This window comes from Nymphaea colorata, chromosome 5 (genome assembly GCF_008831285.2).
Source record: "Nymphaea colorata isolate Beijing-Zhang1983 chromosome 5, ASM883128v2, whole genome shotgun sequence".
In the NCBI taxonomy this organism is placed as follows: Eukaryota; Viridiplantae; Streptophyta; class Magnoliopsida; order Nymphaeales; family Nymphaeaceae; genus Nymphaea; species Nymphaea colorata.
This window is the reverse complement of record NC_045142.1, coordinates 12,922,739-12,943,297: the sequence shown is the minus strand read 5'-3', so window position 1 is coordinate 12,943,297 and position 20,559 is coordinate 12,922,739. Positions and strand designations below refer to the sequence as shown.

Below are 20,559 nucleotides of genomic sequence, written 5' to 3'. Positions count from 1 at the left end.
CCTTTGAGAAAGTTCATCCTTTGAGTAAATTCTCTCTATAGTTTTGTGATTGTCCTTCATTATTCAACTTTGGACAACTAGGCCTTATGTGACCCGGTCCATGACAAAAAATGGCAAACAACCTTATATTCACCTCTATTTTGATTTTTAAAGTGAGGTGTCCTAGAAGATCTAATGTTGTTTCCGTGTCTAGAAGCAGCTAAAACTTTTTCTTCTTCTTGTTTGGAAATAAGGACACTATCCATTTCTTTAGATAATTTCATTATAGTTTCTTCTCCACTTAATTTCGTAAGAAGTTCATGAATGAGTGGAGAAGAGGCTAAAGATAGAAGGGTGGACCTTATTTGTTCAAATTTGGGTCATAGTCCTTGAAAAAATCTAAATCCATTGACTTCATCTCTTTTAATCTCATGGCACTTACAATTCATTCTTATTTTAGGACTAAGTCGATCTAACTCATTCCACACATTAGAGATTTTCATAAAATAATCTCTAACATTTTTCTCTCCATGTTTGATATTTTGGGTTTTTTGAATCAATAGATACTTTGGGGCCACATTTTTTTGGGTAAATATTTCTTTGAGATGTTCTCATATTTCACTAGTTTTTTCATAATACATAAAATTTTGGACAATTCTAGGTTCAATACTTCCATAAATCCATTTTTTAATCATAAAGTTCTTGGCTACCCAATCATCTAATTTCTTATAATATTCATTCATAGCATTTTGTATTTCTTCCCCATCTAATTATTTCACAATCCCATTTTCTACTTTAGTTAACTTAAGAGGAGGGATTGACATACCTCTTATGAAACCCTATAGATATTTTCCTTTGATGTGCATCTCCAAATATTTTGCCTATAACATATAGTTGGTTTCATCTATCTTGTATGAATTATGACAGTTTCATCATTCGATCGAAACTTTGGAGTCTTCTATAAAATCTGCAGTAGAAGATTAAGTGATACCTTTGGACGTTTCACCAAATAGTTGGTGGATGATAGCTAGTTGGGGAAGCAGCAGTGAACCACAATCAATACAACAGAAAAATACTCAACTTTAGATAGCAGCAAACAAGTAGATTCTTGATGAATCAGGCTTCAAAAATAGAGCATCAACCAACCTTCAGAATTCCACAACAAACCAGCCCAAAACTGGCTCTAATACCATAAAAACGTGATTGCAATGGTCACTAATGAAGCATACAATAGAAATAGGCACTAAGTCCAAGTAAAAAAGTATAATCTTCATTTAAATGAATAGAGAAATGTTGTACACCATAGCTTAAATTTGTACAAAGAATAGTGTCTAGCCAACGGCTAGAACAAAAACAAACAAAGAAAATAATAAAAAAGTAAATCCTAACTATGGTAACATCCATCTAACTAAGGCATCCTAAATACGAATATTAACATATATTTATATATGTATATACATACATAAACATAGGTAATATCTGTCTACATATACCCTATTTCTTAACACCCCCCTTAAACTTACAATGCTATCACCGAAAGTTTATTTAAAAGAAAGTTGAATATGGGAGAACATGGAGGCTTTATTTAACAGACAACACCTCCTTTTCCATTTCCTTTTCAACTTCTTCCCCTTCTTTGTTTTTCTTCTTCTTGTTATTCTTCTTCTTTTTCCTCTTTGTTTCATTTCTTTCAGGTTTAGACCACTCACAAAACCATGCTAGTGTTGTGTGTTTTTGCCGCTGCACATTATCCCACCATGCACCTCTTTTTGAGCATTTGGTCATCAAAATACTGGGGTAAAATTTGAACTCCCATTGGAAAAAGTTAAAAAGCATGGTCAATACGGATGATAACTCTTCATATCTATCATCTACTAGAACTATGAATTGTCTTCAACTCTATCAATATGACATTGGTGGGAGCAAATTCTCACATTAGATTAGTAAACCAAAATGGCACCTCCAACAATTTCATCAACATCATCATTGTTGTCCCATACTAACTCCTTGGCCTGCCCCTTGAAATAGCCAAATTAAGGGTGGTCTCCAAACTGAGCCCCAATGGGTAGCTAGGGCCCAATGGGCCAAGTTTGGGCTAGGCTTGGGTCATTAATAAAGCAACCCTTGGTTTGTAATTGATCAGACTTGACCCGGCCCAATATGTTTCACCTCAAGGTGATACACTTGGTCTAATGAAGCCCTTGCTAGATAAGTGTCAAATCTATTTCTTTAGCTCTTTGAGTTCTGCTAGTGTCATCCTGTATGGAGCTTTCAAAATAGGAGTCATCCTTCATATTAATTCAATCCCAAATTTTATTTCTTGCTCTTGGGGGTAATCCAAGTAAGTCTTCTAGGAACACATTAACAAAATCTTTAATAGGTCATGCGCCCATTTTCCATGTACCTTTTTGCCTTAATTTCTAAGACGATCAACTTTTTTGTCATCTTGATATTTGTGCACTCCAAACTCTACCCATTATGGATTTCCTAGACAAATTTTTATTTTTTCCTTCTATAGTCCTTACTTATATAGTGGTTATATAATCAATCCATTCTTAAGATTATGTCATATCTTACCATGTCCATTACCACTAATTGAGATGATAGTGGATATTCTTGTATTATACTTTGATGTCCTTTAAATATATTATGCATATGCCTCTATTCCCTGTTAGTGTAGTAACATGTAGTTCATATGGCATATTTTTTTTCTTCTACGTTCAAAAGTTCAACGAACTTTTTGAAAATAGATGAATGTGTTGCATCGGAATAAAATAAAAATAAGCCTAATGAGACACTACAAAAAAAAAGGATTCCCCGACACATGCAAAAACTGATATTAGTGAAAGGCAACTTTTACCGATGTCATGAGGCAAATGTCAGTGAAGATTCATTATATCTAAAGGAAGATGTTGGTGAAAAACAGCCTTTAGCAATGTGTGGCAATAGGATGTCTAGAAGTTGGACTTTTACCTATGTCCGTTTGCAAACGTCGCTAAAGTGAAAACTTTTATCGACATCCAGATCTGAACACTGGTAAAAAGTACTTGTACCAATGTCCACTTCGCAGACGTTGATAAAAAAAAGCTAGTTTTATTGACGCATGATCATGCTTGCATCGGTGAAATTTTTTTTCGGCAAAAAAATATCGATGTTTATTATGTGAATCAATAAAACTCTACTTTTATCAAAGTGTTACCAAACATCGCCAATGTTAGTTTATCCGACGTGCTATGGACATCGAAAAAAGTTACCCCACCAATTTTACCAACGTTTTTGAGTAGGGTCTTTACTGACATCTCTCACGCATTGGTAAAGGCTTCCCCGACTTATTAACTCTACCTGAACCTTCTCTTTTATTCTTCTCCCCTCTTCTTTTCTCTTCCTTTTTTCCCTCTAGTAGTTACCACATTTTTCTAGTGAGTATAGGTGTTCTTCGTCATTTTTGGATGACTAAAAGATTAAAACGTTGGTTCCTCAATCTCTTCACTCATTTTTTGTTTATTTGTTAATGATTTTAGGTTATAACAAACTTGTAGGTTATATATCTAATTTTTGTGGCGATATGTCACTGTTTTCCAGTAGTATTTGGCCATGAAAGTTTGCAAAAATGCTTGTTGAGCTTAGTACTTGCAATTTGATATATTAATTGCATAAAATCTCCACACAAACACAAAACCTTATTTTTTTTCTAATTTTTGTCATTGCCAGATTCTGGTACATTATGGCCACATTCTTGCGTCAAATTTTGATCGTGTCTTTCAACTACACATATACTTATTTACAAAATATTACATTGATTGGTTGTCATTTGAATTTGTTTTTGGATGTTTAAATGTTTTTGGCCCCTAACCTTTTTACCTACCCACCAAGTGTTCAACGAATTGTTTGAACAACTGAAGACTTATAATTTTCTTGAACCACTTGAATTGTGACATCATTTAAGAATTGTGTAGCATGTTTTATCATTGAATTATGCAATATTATGGATACATCACTAATATAATGGAGGTCAGTTATTGTGAGAAACTAAAATATGTGTTATTAAAATGTGGATGGTGTGATGTCTTGACTGCACATTATAGAGGCATTCAAGTTGATGAATTTGGGTTCACATGTGTTACCATCGACTAGATGTATGAATGATGAACTATTTATTTTGGCATCTCAATCTCAACAAGTTTTTTATGTAATGGATTTAGTAAATAATAATTGGAAAGTTGCTATTAAAACCAAAATAGGAGACTTGTACAATATATTGGGACATATGATAGAGTGTGATATAGATATATAAAACTCATCAAATAATTAAGCTGACCATGAAGATGCTGATATACATTGGGTTATGGATGAAAAACATGAAATATTGGTTAATAATTGGTATGATTATGTTTCTTTATGTCCTTGCATTATACAAATCCATTTATGAATCCATTCTGTACATATTATTTTCTTGTAATTTTATGTAAATAGTTGAAACTAATATAATGTTTGTTTTCTTTATGTGATACAGATGAAGAATACATATAAAAGAAGAGATGCAATTCCTTCGATATATGAGACTGACTCACATACGAAAGAAGAATACAAAACCATGGTGAGCGATAATGCTAGTAGTGAAGAGCAAACAACTGATGCATATCCTCTTAGTAATGAATATGAAAGAACTTATAGTTCATTAGACTATGAACAGATTGTATTTCATGTGTATCAACCTTATTTGATGTACTTGTAGGCCCTCTAAGTAGAAATACACATGTCAATACTTGAGCTTTGGCCACTGTGAACTTAAGAAATGACTCAAAGCATCTCAAACCCATTGGGCCAACCTAATGTAAGAGAGGCACAATATACAACTTACATCGATACATAGATACATAGACGTACGATCCTGTTGCCGCACCATTGTTATATCATAATTTTTGTTTGAGCTTCCATCTTCATTCATTACAGATCTACAGTTGCGTGTACATATATGTAATATTTTTATAGAAATTGTTTATAATGAAGTATTATAATGACATCCACTTTAATATATAGAAACATGAGGAATATGAATTCCAACACGAAGAAACACCTCTACAGAAGTGGGTTGTACATGAATATGAACGACCATACAAATATTGGAGGCATGAGTGTAAAAAATTATTTGAAGAACTTATAGGTCCTCACATTGTTGCCAAAGTAGCGAAATTCATAAATAAGTACAACATTACACAAGATTATTGGGAGTCCATTACCAACTATTTTGGTAAAGATAAATCAAATGTATGTATATGACATTCATATACTAATGAGTTTGTAATATAAAGACAACATTACATAGAAAAATTGTATGTATTTCACATATTAAAGTGTTTTCTTATTTTAGGAAATCAACAAAAAAATGCACAAGCACGTGCTAAATAGAAGTATTCGCCTACCACTGGCATAGAGAGCTTTGCATGTTTCAAGGAGAATAAGGTACACGTTATTTGTGTTCATGTATTATATAACTACACATAGCAACTAATATCTTGTATTGCAATATACAGTTTGGGGAAAGTTTTGAGGAGACTTCATGTGCTAAGTTGTTTGTTGCTACTAGGACCAATAAGAACCAAAACTACTCAAACCCTCAAACCAATGTTGTATTGTAAGTCTTATTCAAACGATTATATTCTTCTATCTCGGTATAGTATATGTTATCATATACTCAAAGAATTACATTCTTCACAGACATTCCAAACAAGGCCTAAAGGGGTGCAAGGTACACCAAAAAGTAATAACGTGTACTCCTGAGTGATGAGACAAGAAAGACATGATAGAATACAAATGATGGACCTAGGTGTAAGTCCTTCTCAGTTCAATTCATCTTTTAATTTGAGCGTCATATGTACCCTGAAAAAAGAAAATGCATTAATTGAAGGATAAAGTTTTTTCAATCTCAGTAGCAATTCCAAGAATTTCAAGCTCAAGTTACTTAGTTTATGGTACAATAGCTTAGTGACACATGTTAAATAATATTTACTTTTATGTAATGAGTTTTATTTGTTAAACTTCATTTCTGATAGTCGTAACATATTTTCTTAATGTTCATTGTAGACATGCCGACACCACCAAACTTTGCATGATTTTCACATCGACGATGACATTAACGTAAGAGCAATTTATGTTTATGTTTTTGTAACTTTGAAGTATAGTGAATCTGTTGTTATAGATGCTTGTTTGGTTTATGAACATTTATATGTTTTATTTGTTTCATTTGATACATGGAATATGTAAGTAAGTTAATTAATTGTATATGTACTTTTGATTTTCGAAAAAAAAAAATCCTATGCGAATTAAGAAAAAAAAAAAACACTTTCACCAATGCATAAAGTTGCATCGATAAAGATTAATAGCAATGTTTGTTGAATGTTGGTTAAAGTTTTACCAACATACAAAGAATTGTCGGTAAAAGTTTTTATCGAGGTTCAACACCATTGTCGGTATGATGTTTTACTAATGTCCAAGGCAATGTTGGTAAAACATATTATACCTATATGCTTGGACATCGGTAATAATCTATATTTACCTACGTGTTTGGCACGACGGTGATGGTCCCTACACCAACGCACTGCTCTGGTATGTCGGTGTTGATTTTTTTCCAACGCTCTCTTCCCCAACGATCAGTGCAAACATCAGAAAAATCATTACTGATGCGTGGCCATATTTCACTGATATTTTCTAGCCGTCAGTAAGGCATTGTTCGCTTTAGTACTAAGAGTTTGTAAGAAGTATACATTCAATAAGTTATGTGGGTTTCAGGTTCACCACCATAGCAGAGTACTTTCTTCTAGATAACTTCTTTTCTGTTGACTAATATACATCACCTTCATTCTGCTCTTCCCTTTCTTCTTTGGACATTCACGAATGTAATGTCTCTTCATTCCATAATATAGACAGACTCTTATGTCCATTTAATATGATTTGCTTAGATGTTGAAGAAGACACTTGGGACACTCTTCTTGTTTGGTTGAAATCTTTCATTTTGAACTTCTCTCTTGACTTTGCTATATCATCATCTTCCTCTTAAATTGATCCATCTTCGACTTGAGTGTGAATAATTCTTGTTTCTTGTCTATCCCATTGGTCCTATTCCAATCCTCCTCAAAGCAAGTAGACATATCAATGTCATCATATAAGTCCTTTGGGTAACTGCTCATTATCTTACTTCTCAATCCATTCTTGAGACTCCTTGTGAATTTGTTTACTCGAGCCTCATTAGTAGTATAACCTCACATTGTCTTTGCCACCAATTCTCTACATCTCTCTTCAGCATGAAATTTCCATGTTGAACCTTTTCACATCAGGAACATCTACGGTGGTGAAAGTCTTCTCTATATCCTTTTATCCAAACTTTAGCATCATCGGCTTTGCATTCTCATTGAGCTTTGTTGGATTGAGTTCCAAAAACTGTTTTTATGGATAACACCCTTTGCTTTGTGATTTGTTGCTATCACCACACTTGTACTATTCCCATTTGAAAGGGTACTTAGCACTAGGTTATGCATCATGCCATTAATTGTTTAAGAGTGCTCATAATGACTGCCTCTCGTTGTTCCATTCTCCCAAATGTTCTTCAAGTCCAACGGCTGTTAGTTCGCGTTTGGTTCCTTGTGCTTTGAGAGCTCCTACCTCTACCTCAAATGCCTCACCCTTATTTCATGCTATTTAATTTACATATGTAAGGAAGTCAAGTACGAAAGTTTACACATAATAATATTACATCAATCGCTCTACAATAGGCATAAGAAAATACAATGAGGAATTTAAATCTTCATGATACAATATATTTGCATCACATGCAACTATTTGTACATAGCACAGCAAGTGGATCTCTTGAGCATAATGTAAGAACCAAGCTGTTGCATATATCGTATTAATTAGCACAGAAATCTCACAAGTTGCTAAATGTGTCGTACAATTATCACGTGTCCCACAACAGATTTGCTGGTTCTTACAATTGCTACGTGTTTCACACAGGTTTGTGTGTTTGCAATATATAATGTTTAGTGCCCGACATATGTGGTCTTACTCATATGCATTCTTGATACATCTTGTTACACCAAACACGATATATATCCTATACTAAAAATGATATGATCCTCTTACAAATGTCTATACCTATATATATTCCTTCTTCATGCTTGTATTTACATACCCACACGTTTCATCTATGTAGGAATGTTTTCCATGCATATATATAAATATTTACAAACCAAAATATACATAAACAATATGTTCCACGGGTGTAGGAATAATATTTCTCATACATAAATATATTTACCTTATAGAAAAATGCATAAACTACATGTTTGACCATATAAGGATAGGGATGGGCATTGGGCCACGTACCGACCAGTACTCAGTGCCCAAACCGACTCAGGCCATAAAATTGGTTGTCGGGCTGGCCCACAGGCCCGCGCTGAGTTGGCCCCATTTAAGCTGATAACTTATTTTAATATTATTTTAGTTCAATATAATTATATTTTTTGTTATAATCAGTTATTTTATATATTAAATTATATTATTTTTTTTAATCTAATTGAACTGGCTAGGCCTCCAGGCTAGGATGGGCAGTCGTGCTAGGCCCAGGTTGCAGTCACGGGCTGCAGCATGGCCAAGCTTAACTTCTTATCCAGCCAGGCCAGCCCAATGCCTGGCCTTGTGTGAGTATATTTCTCATACCTTTATTGTCACAAGCCTGCCAACAAATCTTTTAATATGACACTGTCTAAAACATCTTCCACAATATTCTAACTGATCCAAATCACCTTCTTTCTTTTGAAAAACATATATTCACATCATTATATATATATATATATATATATATATATATATATATATATATAGTATTTTCTAATAGAAACTGTCATATGTTCACTCAACTCTAGTCACAACTTCACTTGTACCAACCTTCATTCTTCGGGACTAGGGAGGGATGCAACATAAGAGATATCTTCTCTCTCTTCCTCTCTTTTTGGTTATCTATTTCATAAAGCTATTGCAGAAAATAAAAGGTCACTCTTTTAAATTGAAAATTGTGTCAATTTCTTTTCCACCTTCTTTTTTTTTTTCTTTTTGAATAAATATTTTTAATTTACTATTATTGTGAGAAACACAGCTTCCCATTTAACAAAAGAAGTGGAAGAGTACTAAACACTAAATGTCCTCATGTGATGTTCATTAAATATTATTTTTATTTCATAGTTAGTATTATCCACAATGCCATGTACGAAAATGAGTTACTTTTTGACTTCCATGACTATCATTTTCTCTAGTCTATGTTCCTTCCATCAATGAATTTTGACTTCTTGCTTCCATGTTGACCAAATCCCATATCCTTATGGATTTGCATTTATATATTATCATATGTCCACAATATATATTTATATTCTATTTACCTCCATAATTAACTTTTTGTTTATTTTATGCAAGAAAAGTATAGGGCCTTACATTCAAGGCATGATAATGTAACCTACATTTTGCACATACATTCAACCACTATATTGTCATCTTTATATGTAACTTATGTCTCCTTTTTCGAGACACTTCTCCCTACTATACCACATAGTACCCATGCACACTTGATTCTCGCATGCCCACCTACATTACAATTCATGGCTGGTACAATTTTCATCTTAAACCTTTCAAATGCAGCTGAGGTGTAGAGCTACAGGTTGTATCAACATTTTCATGCCCAAAGTTGAGGGTGTGTCTTGAAGGTTTTCACACCTTCAACCTCACTCTTTTTACGTCTGTCCATTAATCTACACACACACACACACACACACACACACACACACACACACACACATATATATATATATATATATATATATATATAGAATAATTCATTTTGAAAAATTGTTAAAACAAAAGTTGACTAGTTTTTTAGTGCAGTAGGCATGCTCTCAACTATTTGCTTTTTGGTGTCAAATCTGCACGAAGCTACTGTATTTTGCATGTTAATGCATATATTTTTGTCTTTGTACAATCTTGGCAACTAAATATTCTCTTCAAAGTTATGTGTGCAGATTATTTGTTCTTGTGCATATTGAAAGGTTTCAATATTTTTGTGCGTAAGTACTTGCAAAACTTTCCTCGAAGTTACTTTTTGGTTCATTATATGGCATATTTGTTTGTTACATTTTTGAAGATATGCTACAAAAAGGGTCGATGTTGTGCATTTGCCATACATGCGATCACACGCTGCAATTGCATTTTCACTGTTTATAAGCACAATGTGAGGTGCTTCCCATTCATGGCTTCTATGAAGACTTTGAACAACTACTCAAGATCTACATATTGACCAAACAAAACTATAGTAAAAAAATGCAACTCCATAAATGATAGTTTGCGCATACAACTTGGGCAAATGGTAACTGATGAGTATTAACCTTTATAATTATGTCAAAAGACAAGATCATTGGAGCATTAATAATAAACTCTTGACATTGAGTTTGCTTAAAATATATTTATGGCATATCTATCTTCATCTAATTGTATTGCACTATAAAAACCAGTGTAGTGTTTGATTTTCTTGTGCAAGTAATCAACTGAAGTGCGTGTCCATTTTTGTGGTCTCTGTTTTTTTTCTCCTCAAGTGCATTTTATAATCCATGTTTGTAAATGGCACAATTTTGCAACTGACATCTACCTTCACAAAGTAATTGTATGGCTTCCTCAGTAGAACGCCAACAATATTTGCTAGTTCACCTATTGCATTGCAGAACGTGAAGACATCATTTTAAGATGCGACCTCAATATGGCGGACATGTGAAGAGGTGCCAAAGTTTGGTTGTGATCATGTATAAAACATGTACAACATATTTTCCATTACAAAACTTTCTTAGTACAATCTTCACTGGATGACCGCATCATATATCAAGTCTATTCTTTTTTGCACTTTCACTCGAGTTCTTTTAGCCTTGCTTAGGACAAACATGGCCTCCACAAGTTGACCCCTATGCATTTTATCGAAGTGAACTTTCTTACACTAAATCCATCTTTCAGTGGATAAGAATTATAAAGCTTGTATGTGTCGTTCTCATTATCAAACCATGTTCCTATTGCTAGAAAAGTACTATCAATGACAACACTTGTATCGTGCTAACAATTGGAAATAGTTTTTTCATTAACTTTATCTATCATATTGCTTGCAGCAACTGTACTTCGAGGTGCATCATTCATGCACTTACGTGAAAATATTTTTGACCACAAATTTTTATGTGAAATAATATTGTTGGTTTTGTCATTCAAAAAATTGTCTACTTTCCATTGATTTTCATATTTTTCACTGCTACCAAATGATGATGATGGCACTGTTACAAAACGATCAGCAGGGCAAATTCCAATGAATCAATTTTCATTTGATTTAAAATGTAATAAAGCACAATTTGATTACTAACAGGATTAGATTAAACGGGAAAATAAAAGGATTTTAGGTGAAAGCAAAATAGACAAGAGATTTATGCCCTGACGTAATTTGAAGAAGATAAAAATATAGCAATTTATGACAAAAAAGTTATGTGATTTCATTCCATGGTTTACAGGTGAAACTAGTGTCCACTTAAGTTCCATGGTGTGTTTTACTAATCTCAGGCGAAAACCAATGTCTGATTTGGTTCCAAGATGTATGGTTTCTTTCAAAGGTGCAATATATTAATTGATCGACTCTAATATCCAACCGGTTGCTAATCAAGATACGGTGGGCAGAAAACGGAGTTTCATACTTGTGGTAGCATTCACTTGTCAAGTCTGTAACCAAGCAAGCTTGTCAGTAGGTGGAAAAATTCATTTGATTTTTTTGAATGTCCAACCATGGACATGAAGTTCTAAATCTGCAATAACAGTGTGACATTATAAACAAATCATACAATTCAGAACAAAAGCATGACGGTATATGGATAATGGATCTACTCACTGCTTCTTATGACCTCGGACTTCGTATTTTTGTTTCTCTATACCTTTCTTCAATATGAATTCTTATAATAATATTTTTTTCATCTTCATGACTTCATGCCATTGTGCTTCATGAAGATGAAGATGACAGATGATTTGACATCTTCAAACTCTGTCACTAATGCAGGTCGACCCTCCACCAAGGCCGACTCTTCCAAGGAAATGGATGAATTTCTTTATCAAGGCAAAATCGGTAGATCGTAAATGTGATTGAAGCCGACAACCCATGCGAGAAAGGAACAACTGGAGATGACAATAAACTATTCACAGCCACAGTTACAGCAAAAGGCCATGCAAGCTTGCAAAGCAAGGTTTTACAAAGAAAAAGCACATAAAGTAAAAGTGCAAGCATGTGCAGTCAATCCATTTTCTATTCAAGGTTTAGATGGAAAAAAAGATTTTATGGGTCCCACAATCATCCTCCTGCACAGTTTTTTCATGCACAAGTACGGTGCACAAAACACATCAAAATGTGGTTTCAAAATTTTAATTTTTTGGCTGTACCAAATTCAACCGAAGCCCACGTCCAACGGTGTTAAGGTGTCAGACCCCAAACCAAAACTCTCCATATAGGCACCTGCATCTAGATCACCTTCTTGTCACTATGCAGCACGTGACCATAACCTAAGTTAGCTATCAAGTACAACTTTGGTGGTACGACTGTGGTGTTACGATGTTAATGTACCAACGAACACGTTACTCCTTTTCCTTTTTATGCACAAAATAAGCATGGGTCGCACAGCACTACATAGGTACAGCAGTCTGACAGATATATCAATCAAACTTTATATCATAGCAACAACACTCACAAATAGGATCTGCATTAAAAAAAGCTACCCATAAAAAATGAAAGCTTGTTGTCTTTATAGTTCAGTGGAAAACATGGAGGTCTCAACTGAGCAGAGGAAATGGTTTCAGTATCGAGCAACCTCATGGAACAAAAGCATACATTCAGCTAGAAGAAAATATGACTTTCAGTAGCACTTCCAGCCCCCCGTCTACCTTCTAGGATCTCCAAAAGTAGAAACCAAATTGTGGACAAGTACTTGATCAATTCCATGCAGCCTTGCATAGCAGTTTTGTCAAAGAATTAGTAGCACCATTTGTGAGAATAAAGGAAGTTACTCAACCTTTGCCTCTCCAGGTACGCTGCTTTCAGCAATGGTCTCCTTTACAAATCTGAATATTAAAGGATGGTTAGAACCATTTATTGGTTTCTCTATACCATGCAAGTGCTTTATGAAGTGAGATAGGAGGAAATTAGAAATACAAAAGCAAATGGACCTTGTCAAAATCAGGCAAGAAATTACCTTGCTAACTTGTCTTGGGAGGATTGCAACACATAGATTGCCAGAATAAATGATAATACAAGCCCTGTAAACATCATCAGAGGTTTTTGAATGATTTTGACTTGGATTAGTGTGCAACTGTGCATGTGTACCTCAGGTATATGTGCATCTGCAATAATATATCTGCATTACCTGAAGCAAATAGTACATAAAAGCCACCAGCAACATCGATCTCTGATTTCTCCTCCCTAGAAGGAAAATTACAAATCATAGTAAAGAAATATGCAAATTATGGAAGACCAATTGGCAATTATGAAAATGGGGACAGTAACAGGAAACAGTTTCTCTAGTTGCAACTGCTCTCTGACATACTTGAGGTTCTGAGACCTCCTTGTCCAGCTATAAAGCCAAATCTAAGACATCTCTCTCTCTCTCTCTTATGAGTTTAGTTTCAAATAGCAAGCCAGTGCCCTAATCACGCGCAGCCCTGTATGAAATCAAACCTTAACCTGGCCTCCCCAAAGTGGCATCAAATCCATTTTAACTCTACTGAAGACAACTACACTCACAACTCAAAACCCAAACATTAGAAACTATCTCAAATTTTATTTTGTATTTGGTGGGGGCTTGTGAATGTGTTCCCCCGCTACCACAAATTATGACATCCACTCTCCAACTTGGGGAGGTGGTGGAGGGACTCTCCTCCCAATTGCAATGGAGGCAGTCAACCCAGGCCATCAGCCTTCTTGATCATCGATCGACCCCGTTCAGGTAAGTACAAAAAGTTAAAAACTAAATTCATAAAAGAAACACACAAACACATCCATAACAATTTATCAGTACAACTGCGAGGGTTTTGCATTGAGTGTGAAGGGAGTTTTAAACCCCAATGGAAAAAAGGGATCCAGATCTCCTTTCATCTGCCAACCTCATATAGAGTAATACAAGGTGTATTGTACCGTAACATGCAATACAACACAGTATCATAAAAGGTAGTTACACTCCTATAACTAGTTACAAGGGTGTAACGTAACAGTTTTCTCAACTGTTACATTAAACATTGTGATGTATCATACGACAATATGATATGCACAGCACCAATGCAAAATAAATAATGCCCGTAGAGCTTGAATTGGACTATCCACAATAATCGAGGCCCCTTTCCACTCTACCAAGCTTCCTTGCGCCTCTTTTACGGTGGCTTAATCCATCAAATCAATGAGTGGCTAGCACCTCATTCCATCACCTTAAAGTGTGTTCAGTTGAAAGTTTCTTCTAGAAGTGGGTTCCTATGTTTCATGGTTCAAAAGAAAAAGAACACTGGTCTTCCACTTAGAAGGAACTATATAGTCTTCGTAAGATGAATAATTATCATCCGCTTGTGATGCAAGAGTTATAGGATCTTCATGCTCCCAGGAAATACAGGGGATATTCTAATACTTCGATAGAAGAGTGATGACTACTTCCAAACATCAACAGTCAGTGCCAACCACTGAAGCAAGAACAAGAATCAGATGCGCAAGTACAGGATCTAAGGCCAACTCATTATATTATTCTCAGGTTTTCAATGAAGAGGTTTTTCTTGGGTATTCTTTGGCAAACTTGTTTTTCTCAAGAAAGTCTTCTGCAATTTGGAAACAAATAAATAATATCACAAAAATTAGGTAAAAATAAAACAAGTGAGAAACTAATAAGAAAACATCGAAAACAACCAGATAAAATGATAAAAATGATGATGAATAATTTAATTTAAGTTTAAAATTTAAACAATGACAACTAGAGCTAACATTCACAATCACAACATCATGAAGGATACCCAATGTAGCAAACTAGTGCAGTCACAAATGAAAATTAGAACATGGAAATGTGCGAAGTTCAGTAAAAAAATATATACCTATTAATATTTTTTTCTGAAAATCAAAATTTATTTTGAAGGTCATTTTAGTCCATTGTTTAAATTTTATGTTGAACAAAACAATTATTTTAAAAAATAGGGGCAGACCTATCATCTTTTTTAAGGGATGAGAGAGAGAGAGAGAGAGCAGGGGAAAATAAGAGCGTAAGAAAAGGAGAAAGAGAAAAGGAAAAAGGAAAGAAAAGGAAGAGAGAAAGAAATGAGAAGACAAGGGAGAAGAGTGTTGATATCTTTAGGTTTACGGTCACTGAAAAGAATGGCATGGGTGAGAGAAGAAAGCAGTGCTTTTTACATGGAAAAGTTTTTTTTTTTTTACTGAAAAAAGGTGGATGCGGTCAGCAGCACGCGACATGCACTGGCATGCCCAGGGGCGGCCCTCTTTTTGAAGAATCGTGCAATGTAGCAACAACACCTTTTTGTAAGCAGCTTCAGTGGCAGGAGTAAAGCGTGCAAAAAAAATATGTTAAACCTTTTTTTTTAATCTATCTTTTCTAATGTTAATATCATGTTTCTTTTTTTTAAAAAAAGATGCAATATATGTGGCTTTGGGGTAAAGTAAGAAACTGCATGATGGACTATCTTTTCAGTATCCAAATCACACTTTTGGCATGGATTCATCCTCGAGTTCAGATAAGCTACAAAAGAAGGTAGGCCCCTTGTTAGAAGTGTAAGAGATTTATAAGAAATCTCACTTTTAGAAGGCCAGAAGCCATTTCAAACTACAAATGGTTCATAAAAAGTACACTTATAAACTACAACCAAAATATCCATTTATAGACACTAAAGTCACCATCTCTGTGAAATTTCTACATGACAAAATGTTCATGAAGCAATATCCACATAGTTAAAATATAAGCGATATGTTTTCCTTAGACCTTAAATTCACGTGTACCTTTGGATGTGTATTTGACATCCAAATTGCACAACAAACAAGAAATTTGCAAATTTTTATAATCAAATGAATAATAGCTATAAACATGCAGAAAAGTTGCAGTCTAATATTATTCTCTCTCCATGCTAAGGCATCCAGCAATTATAGCATAGCATATGAACAGCCTACACAAACAAGAGCAATTCATAGGATCTAACCATGTGTAGCGGACAAGCACATGTTTTGGCCAATGTTCAGGATCCCAGAATTGCTTCCGTATGTCCTGGTGAAGTTCAATATCTGCATGAATGAAGGCATGTTTATACCACCTTGATTTGAAAGTTGATCAATAACTAAAGAACAAAGAATGACCAGATTCCAAGCAAATACATAGGTGCAGTTCCTAAGCCTGAAAAGTGCAACTATAGCTGTTTCTGAACTGAAAATTCTTATCTCATTTTCAGCCCAAAGGAATACTACATTTGCCAGTGTTTCACAGTTCAATTCTAATTCAACTTTATCCTAAAGGAATTCCAGTTACTAGAAAGAATTACAAAAAAAAAAAACCAAAAGAGCTTGTCTGAGGCTTGATTTTCACTTCCATGGTTTCAAACATTCCTCAGCACCAATAGAGCAGTCCATTCTAGCCAAACTTAAACCCCATCTTATCTTTCCCTGCCTCAAGCAAGAGCTTGGATGTCAAAGCTGAACTCTTTTATGTGTGTCAGTGTGTATGTGCTTCAAGGACCGTATCTGTATATGTGCAGATAGTGCATATATAGTATTCTTGGTTCACACACAATATGCATATTCTCCATTCATTTGTGATCTATTGGTCCTTTTTGCATTTTATTTTCGCTTTTTCATCTTTTTTCCTTTCTGCCCTGTCTTTCAGCCAATAATTGGTTGACTAGGCCAGCCGTTCAGCTAGCTCCTTTTCTTCCCTGTATGTGTTGAGGCTTTGCCTTCCTTTATATTCTACATGTGTTATTTAATGAATATTTTCCTTTTCACTGAAGCAGCGTTATTAGTTGTGTACTCAGAGCTTCTAAGTTCATACTTGTGGGTCTGTGTTGAATCTCTTGTATTTTCCAAATGCACTAGTTCCCCATGGCATATTAATTAAATTCAATTAAAGACATAAAAAACATTGTACGAGATAATCATTCATTAGCAAGTGACTTGTGATAAGAAATACCAAGTCACATTTTCACCACTCAAGTTGTTCAAATAATTGAATTCTTGCACTAGTAAATGGTTTTCTCCTACTCGAGATAAGGCAGAAAAGCTTAAAACCTAAGATAAATAAGCTATAGAACCGCCAACATGAACAATGGGGTTTTCTTGTCTTAATAGTTAACAGTCACCAAAATAACAACATTTATTTAAATTGCAGCTGGAAGTAGAAGCACTTTATGAATGTAAAGACAAACTTCACAACCACAATCAGGTAGGTAATTGGTTTCCAATAAGATGCAAATATACAATAAAACTCTAGTTGACAAGAAAATGAGAAGCAAGAAAAGGAAAAGAACAAAATGAAAAAAAAAAGCATCAGCAAGAAAAGAATGGGCAGATGAGAAGATACATACAGCGATGAGGCATGTCAATAACTTTAGCAGTAACACCATGTATGTCATTTCCTGAATACGTCTGGAAGAACATTACATGAGAAATAAGCATTGCTTTGTACAAGAACCATATATAACAACATGAAAGATGACACTGCAATATTCACAAATTAAGCATATTGCTCAAAATCTAGAGATCGGCAATAAGTCTAACCAAGTGTACATCAATCATGGGAACTTCAGTGCTTTTGCGATTAATCACAAGTAGCCATGGGATGAAATATTTCTCCCTTCCAACTTGGAATGAACTGCATGACACGTCAAAGTTTCAATCAGTCACTTACGTAAAGATGCAAACTTGAAAGAAAAGGAGAAAGGTGACTAAATCTATATCATAATCCGCAAAGCAGAAACTATCAGCTTAAGGAAGCATCAGAAAGGGAAAGGGAACCAGAGGGATGAAATGAATAGGGCAACTATTCGTCCAGCCATGCCATTCAAAGACAAAATAACCAACAAGAGAACCACCAATTAAGCAAATGAAGTGTATGGATGAAGGAAAGATAAGATAAAAACTCAACTTCTAGTAAAATCCCTTCCCAAGTAACATTTATGCAAGCATAAAAATCTCCTAAACCAAATTTACAAATTACAGTGCAAATATGTACAGGGGCACCGGCATGACCCTATGACAATGCAAATCCCTTAAATGTGACCATATATATGGATGCTTGGGAAAGACATCTACTTCAAACAAATAGAACATGAATGTAATATTATCATGGGATTATTCTAACTCATAGCCGAACAAACATCATTACCACTTGGCACAAAATCCATCATAAGGCTACATAAAATACATCAGGTGTAACTGCTCCCTTCTAGCTCTTGGAATTCATTTAACACACATAGGTCATGATAATAACAACAAACTAACAAATGACATCCCTAGAAAATATAAGCACAGGAAGGTGATAAAACATGAGAGAAACTACGCGTAGAAATCCTTACATTTTATAGGCATCAGCGCCAGTATAACCGGTAGGTTTAGCGATGGGCATCAAAACCTGTTTCAGAGAAAGAGGAAATAAAAATATTAAGAATCCTAAAAATCAAGATCGTAATTTCAATCGTCCGACCAGTGGAGCCCATAATTGAATACCTCGCGATTAACGGCGAAGATGGGACAGTGTTTTCCGATCACATCGTGCCAAGGGGTGCGCATCTGAGCTTCACAAGAAAAACCAACCAAAGATTCGTCGACTAATTTCTCGTGAAATTTTCCAAAGATGGAAGAAATAAAAAAAAGGCGTGGATAAAGGCTAGGAATGTTACAGAGTGATATTGTCCCATTCTGCTCATTGGGACGATATCTCCAGGCCGGTAGGAAGCAGCGGATGGCCTCAAGGACAAGACGAAGAGGATGGAGAAGACCATGGGGAAAGAGATGACCGCCTTCTTCGCCATGGACGCTGCTTCGTCCCTGGAGGGTCTAGAGAGGAACTATGAACTACGAAACAAGTGAATCAGCGTCTGATGAGCAGGGCACGATTTCCGTTTTCAACGAATATTTGCAAAGCAGACTAAACTTTTCGACGTTGTTAAAAAATACTTCTTTCTCGGCTAATTAAAAAAAAAAACCTAAAACTGTTTTTGGCAATTTTTGTCAAGACAGTGAAGAAATTAGGATTTATGTGACCAATTTGTCAAAAATATGTTCCGAAAAATGTTCATGAATAAAAAAAAAAAGTCTTATCAAATTACATAAATGCCCGTGAACACAGCAATGACACTTTTCTCATTAACTTTACCTGGACACCCTTGAACACATTACAATCATTTTTGTGATTTTACCTACATGTGTTTGGAGACATTACATATCTAAATGCCTTTGGCACTAATGACCTGCCATGACGTTTGTTGCCTCATAAACAGTTGATCGCAGTAGAGAAATCTATCCATTGCAATGAAGTGTCTTTCGACCTTGGTGAAGAACATGATGGAGTTTGAAAGAACACATATCTTTCCCTGTGGAGTCAATAGTCAACCTGTTCGACCTTGGTGGATAAATCATTCGATTGCATTAGGCAGAATGACAAGAAACCCACAAAAAACAGTATTGCCGAAGTCGTGTTATAGCAATAAACAAAGAAACAGAAGAGCCCTCACCAAGTGTCAGTACCTGTCTATGTCATATTGCTTTTGTTCAAAAATCGCACAATTCATAATGTCATATTATTGCTGCAAATTGAGAAGGTGATTTTCATGGTTTCATAGTTGGAGATAAGGGTGGGCGTCGGGCCGGGCCGGGTTGGGCCGCCGTCGGTTCGGCCCGTTTAAGTTTAATATATATATATATATATATATATATATATATATATATATATATATATATATATATATATATATATTAATTTTTTTATTTTAATAATATATATTTATTATTAATAAATATATTTTATATTTTAAAACATTATTTTATTATTAAAAAATGTTTTTTATTTTTAAACACGCCGGTTGGGCCCGATGTCCACCCCTAGTTGGAGATGTGATAGAAGTTGTTGGACCTATTGATGATTTCGCTTGGTTATAGAGACGAGGAAACAAGTCCACAAATGGAGCACCAGCAATTGCCAATTCTAGTTGTGTATCATTTTCTTTATTACGCTGGCTTGTTATCATTCATGTGTGTCCCTTTATGGCCTTGACCATTTTCATTTATAAATCAATACTTATTGATGTATTAGGTTCTGTTACTTTAATAGGTCAGGATTATTGCATCATGTTGGTAACTCATTTCATCTTATTATTCAAGTAGCTCTATCAACTTTTAATTTATTTGGTTTTAGAATAGTATTTGTTCGTTGCCCGTTTGTTAAATGTGTCATAAATCATTATGAATGTTGTTGGTGAACTTTAAATCACTTCATTTTTCTTTGTACTACT

General features: G+C 34.8%; 1 protein-coding gene and 1 non-coding gene across 2 annotated transcripts; both read right to left on the bottom strand.

The window, feature by feature from the left end:
• Positions 1–12,786: 12,786 nt before the first annotated feature.
• On the bottom strand, positions 12,787–19,199 carry LOC116253958 (uncharacterized). Its single transcript, XM_031628963.2, has 9 exons — positions 18,949–19,199; positions 18,776–18,838; positions 18,625–18,680; positions 17,828–17,921; positions 17,635–17,695; positions 16,261–16,342; positions 13,449–13,504; positions 13,278–13,341; positions 12,787–13,146 (listed from the first exon to the last, which is right to left on the bottom strand). The coding sequence occupies exons 1-9, from the start codon at positions 19,078–19,080 to the stop codon at positions 13,089–13,091; spliced, it is 666 nt and encodes a 221-aa protein (XP_031484823.1). The 5' UTR covers positions 19,081–19,199; the 3' UTR covers positions 12,787–13,088.
• LOC116255332 (U1 spliceosomal RNA) lies at positions 13,877–14,035 on the bottom strand. The gene has a single exon (XR_004172838.1). It is a non-coding gene; the product is annotated as a U1 spliceosomal RNA (small nuclear RNA).
• Positions 19,200–20,559: the final 1,360 nt, after the last annotated feature.

What these genes read in the sequence shown, in the direction of transcription:
- LOC116253958 (XM_031628963.2), bottom strand. Translation starts at nt 19,080, where the DNA reads ATGGCGAAGAAGGCGGTCATCTCTTTCCCCATGGTCTTCTCCATCCTC. An exon ending in GTGCTTGTCCGCTACACATG is followed by an intron (nt 13,505 to 16,260) that starts GTTAGATCCTAT and finishes TTTTCCTTCTAG; the next exon opens with GGAGGAGAAATCAGAGATCG. An exon ending in TTATGTACTATTTGCTTCAG is followed by an intron (nt 13,342 to 13,448) that starts GTAATGCAGATA and finishes TGATGTTTACAG; the next exon opens with GGCTTGTATTATCATTTATT.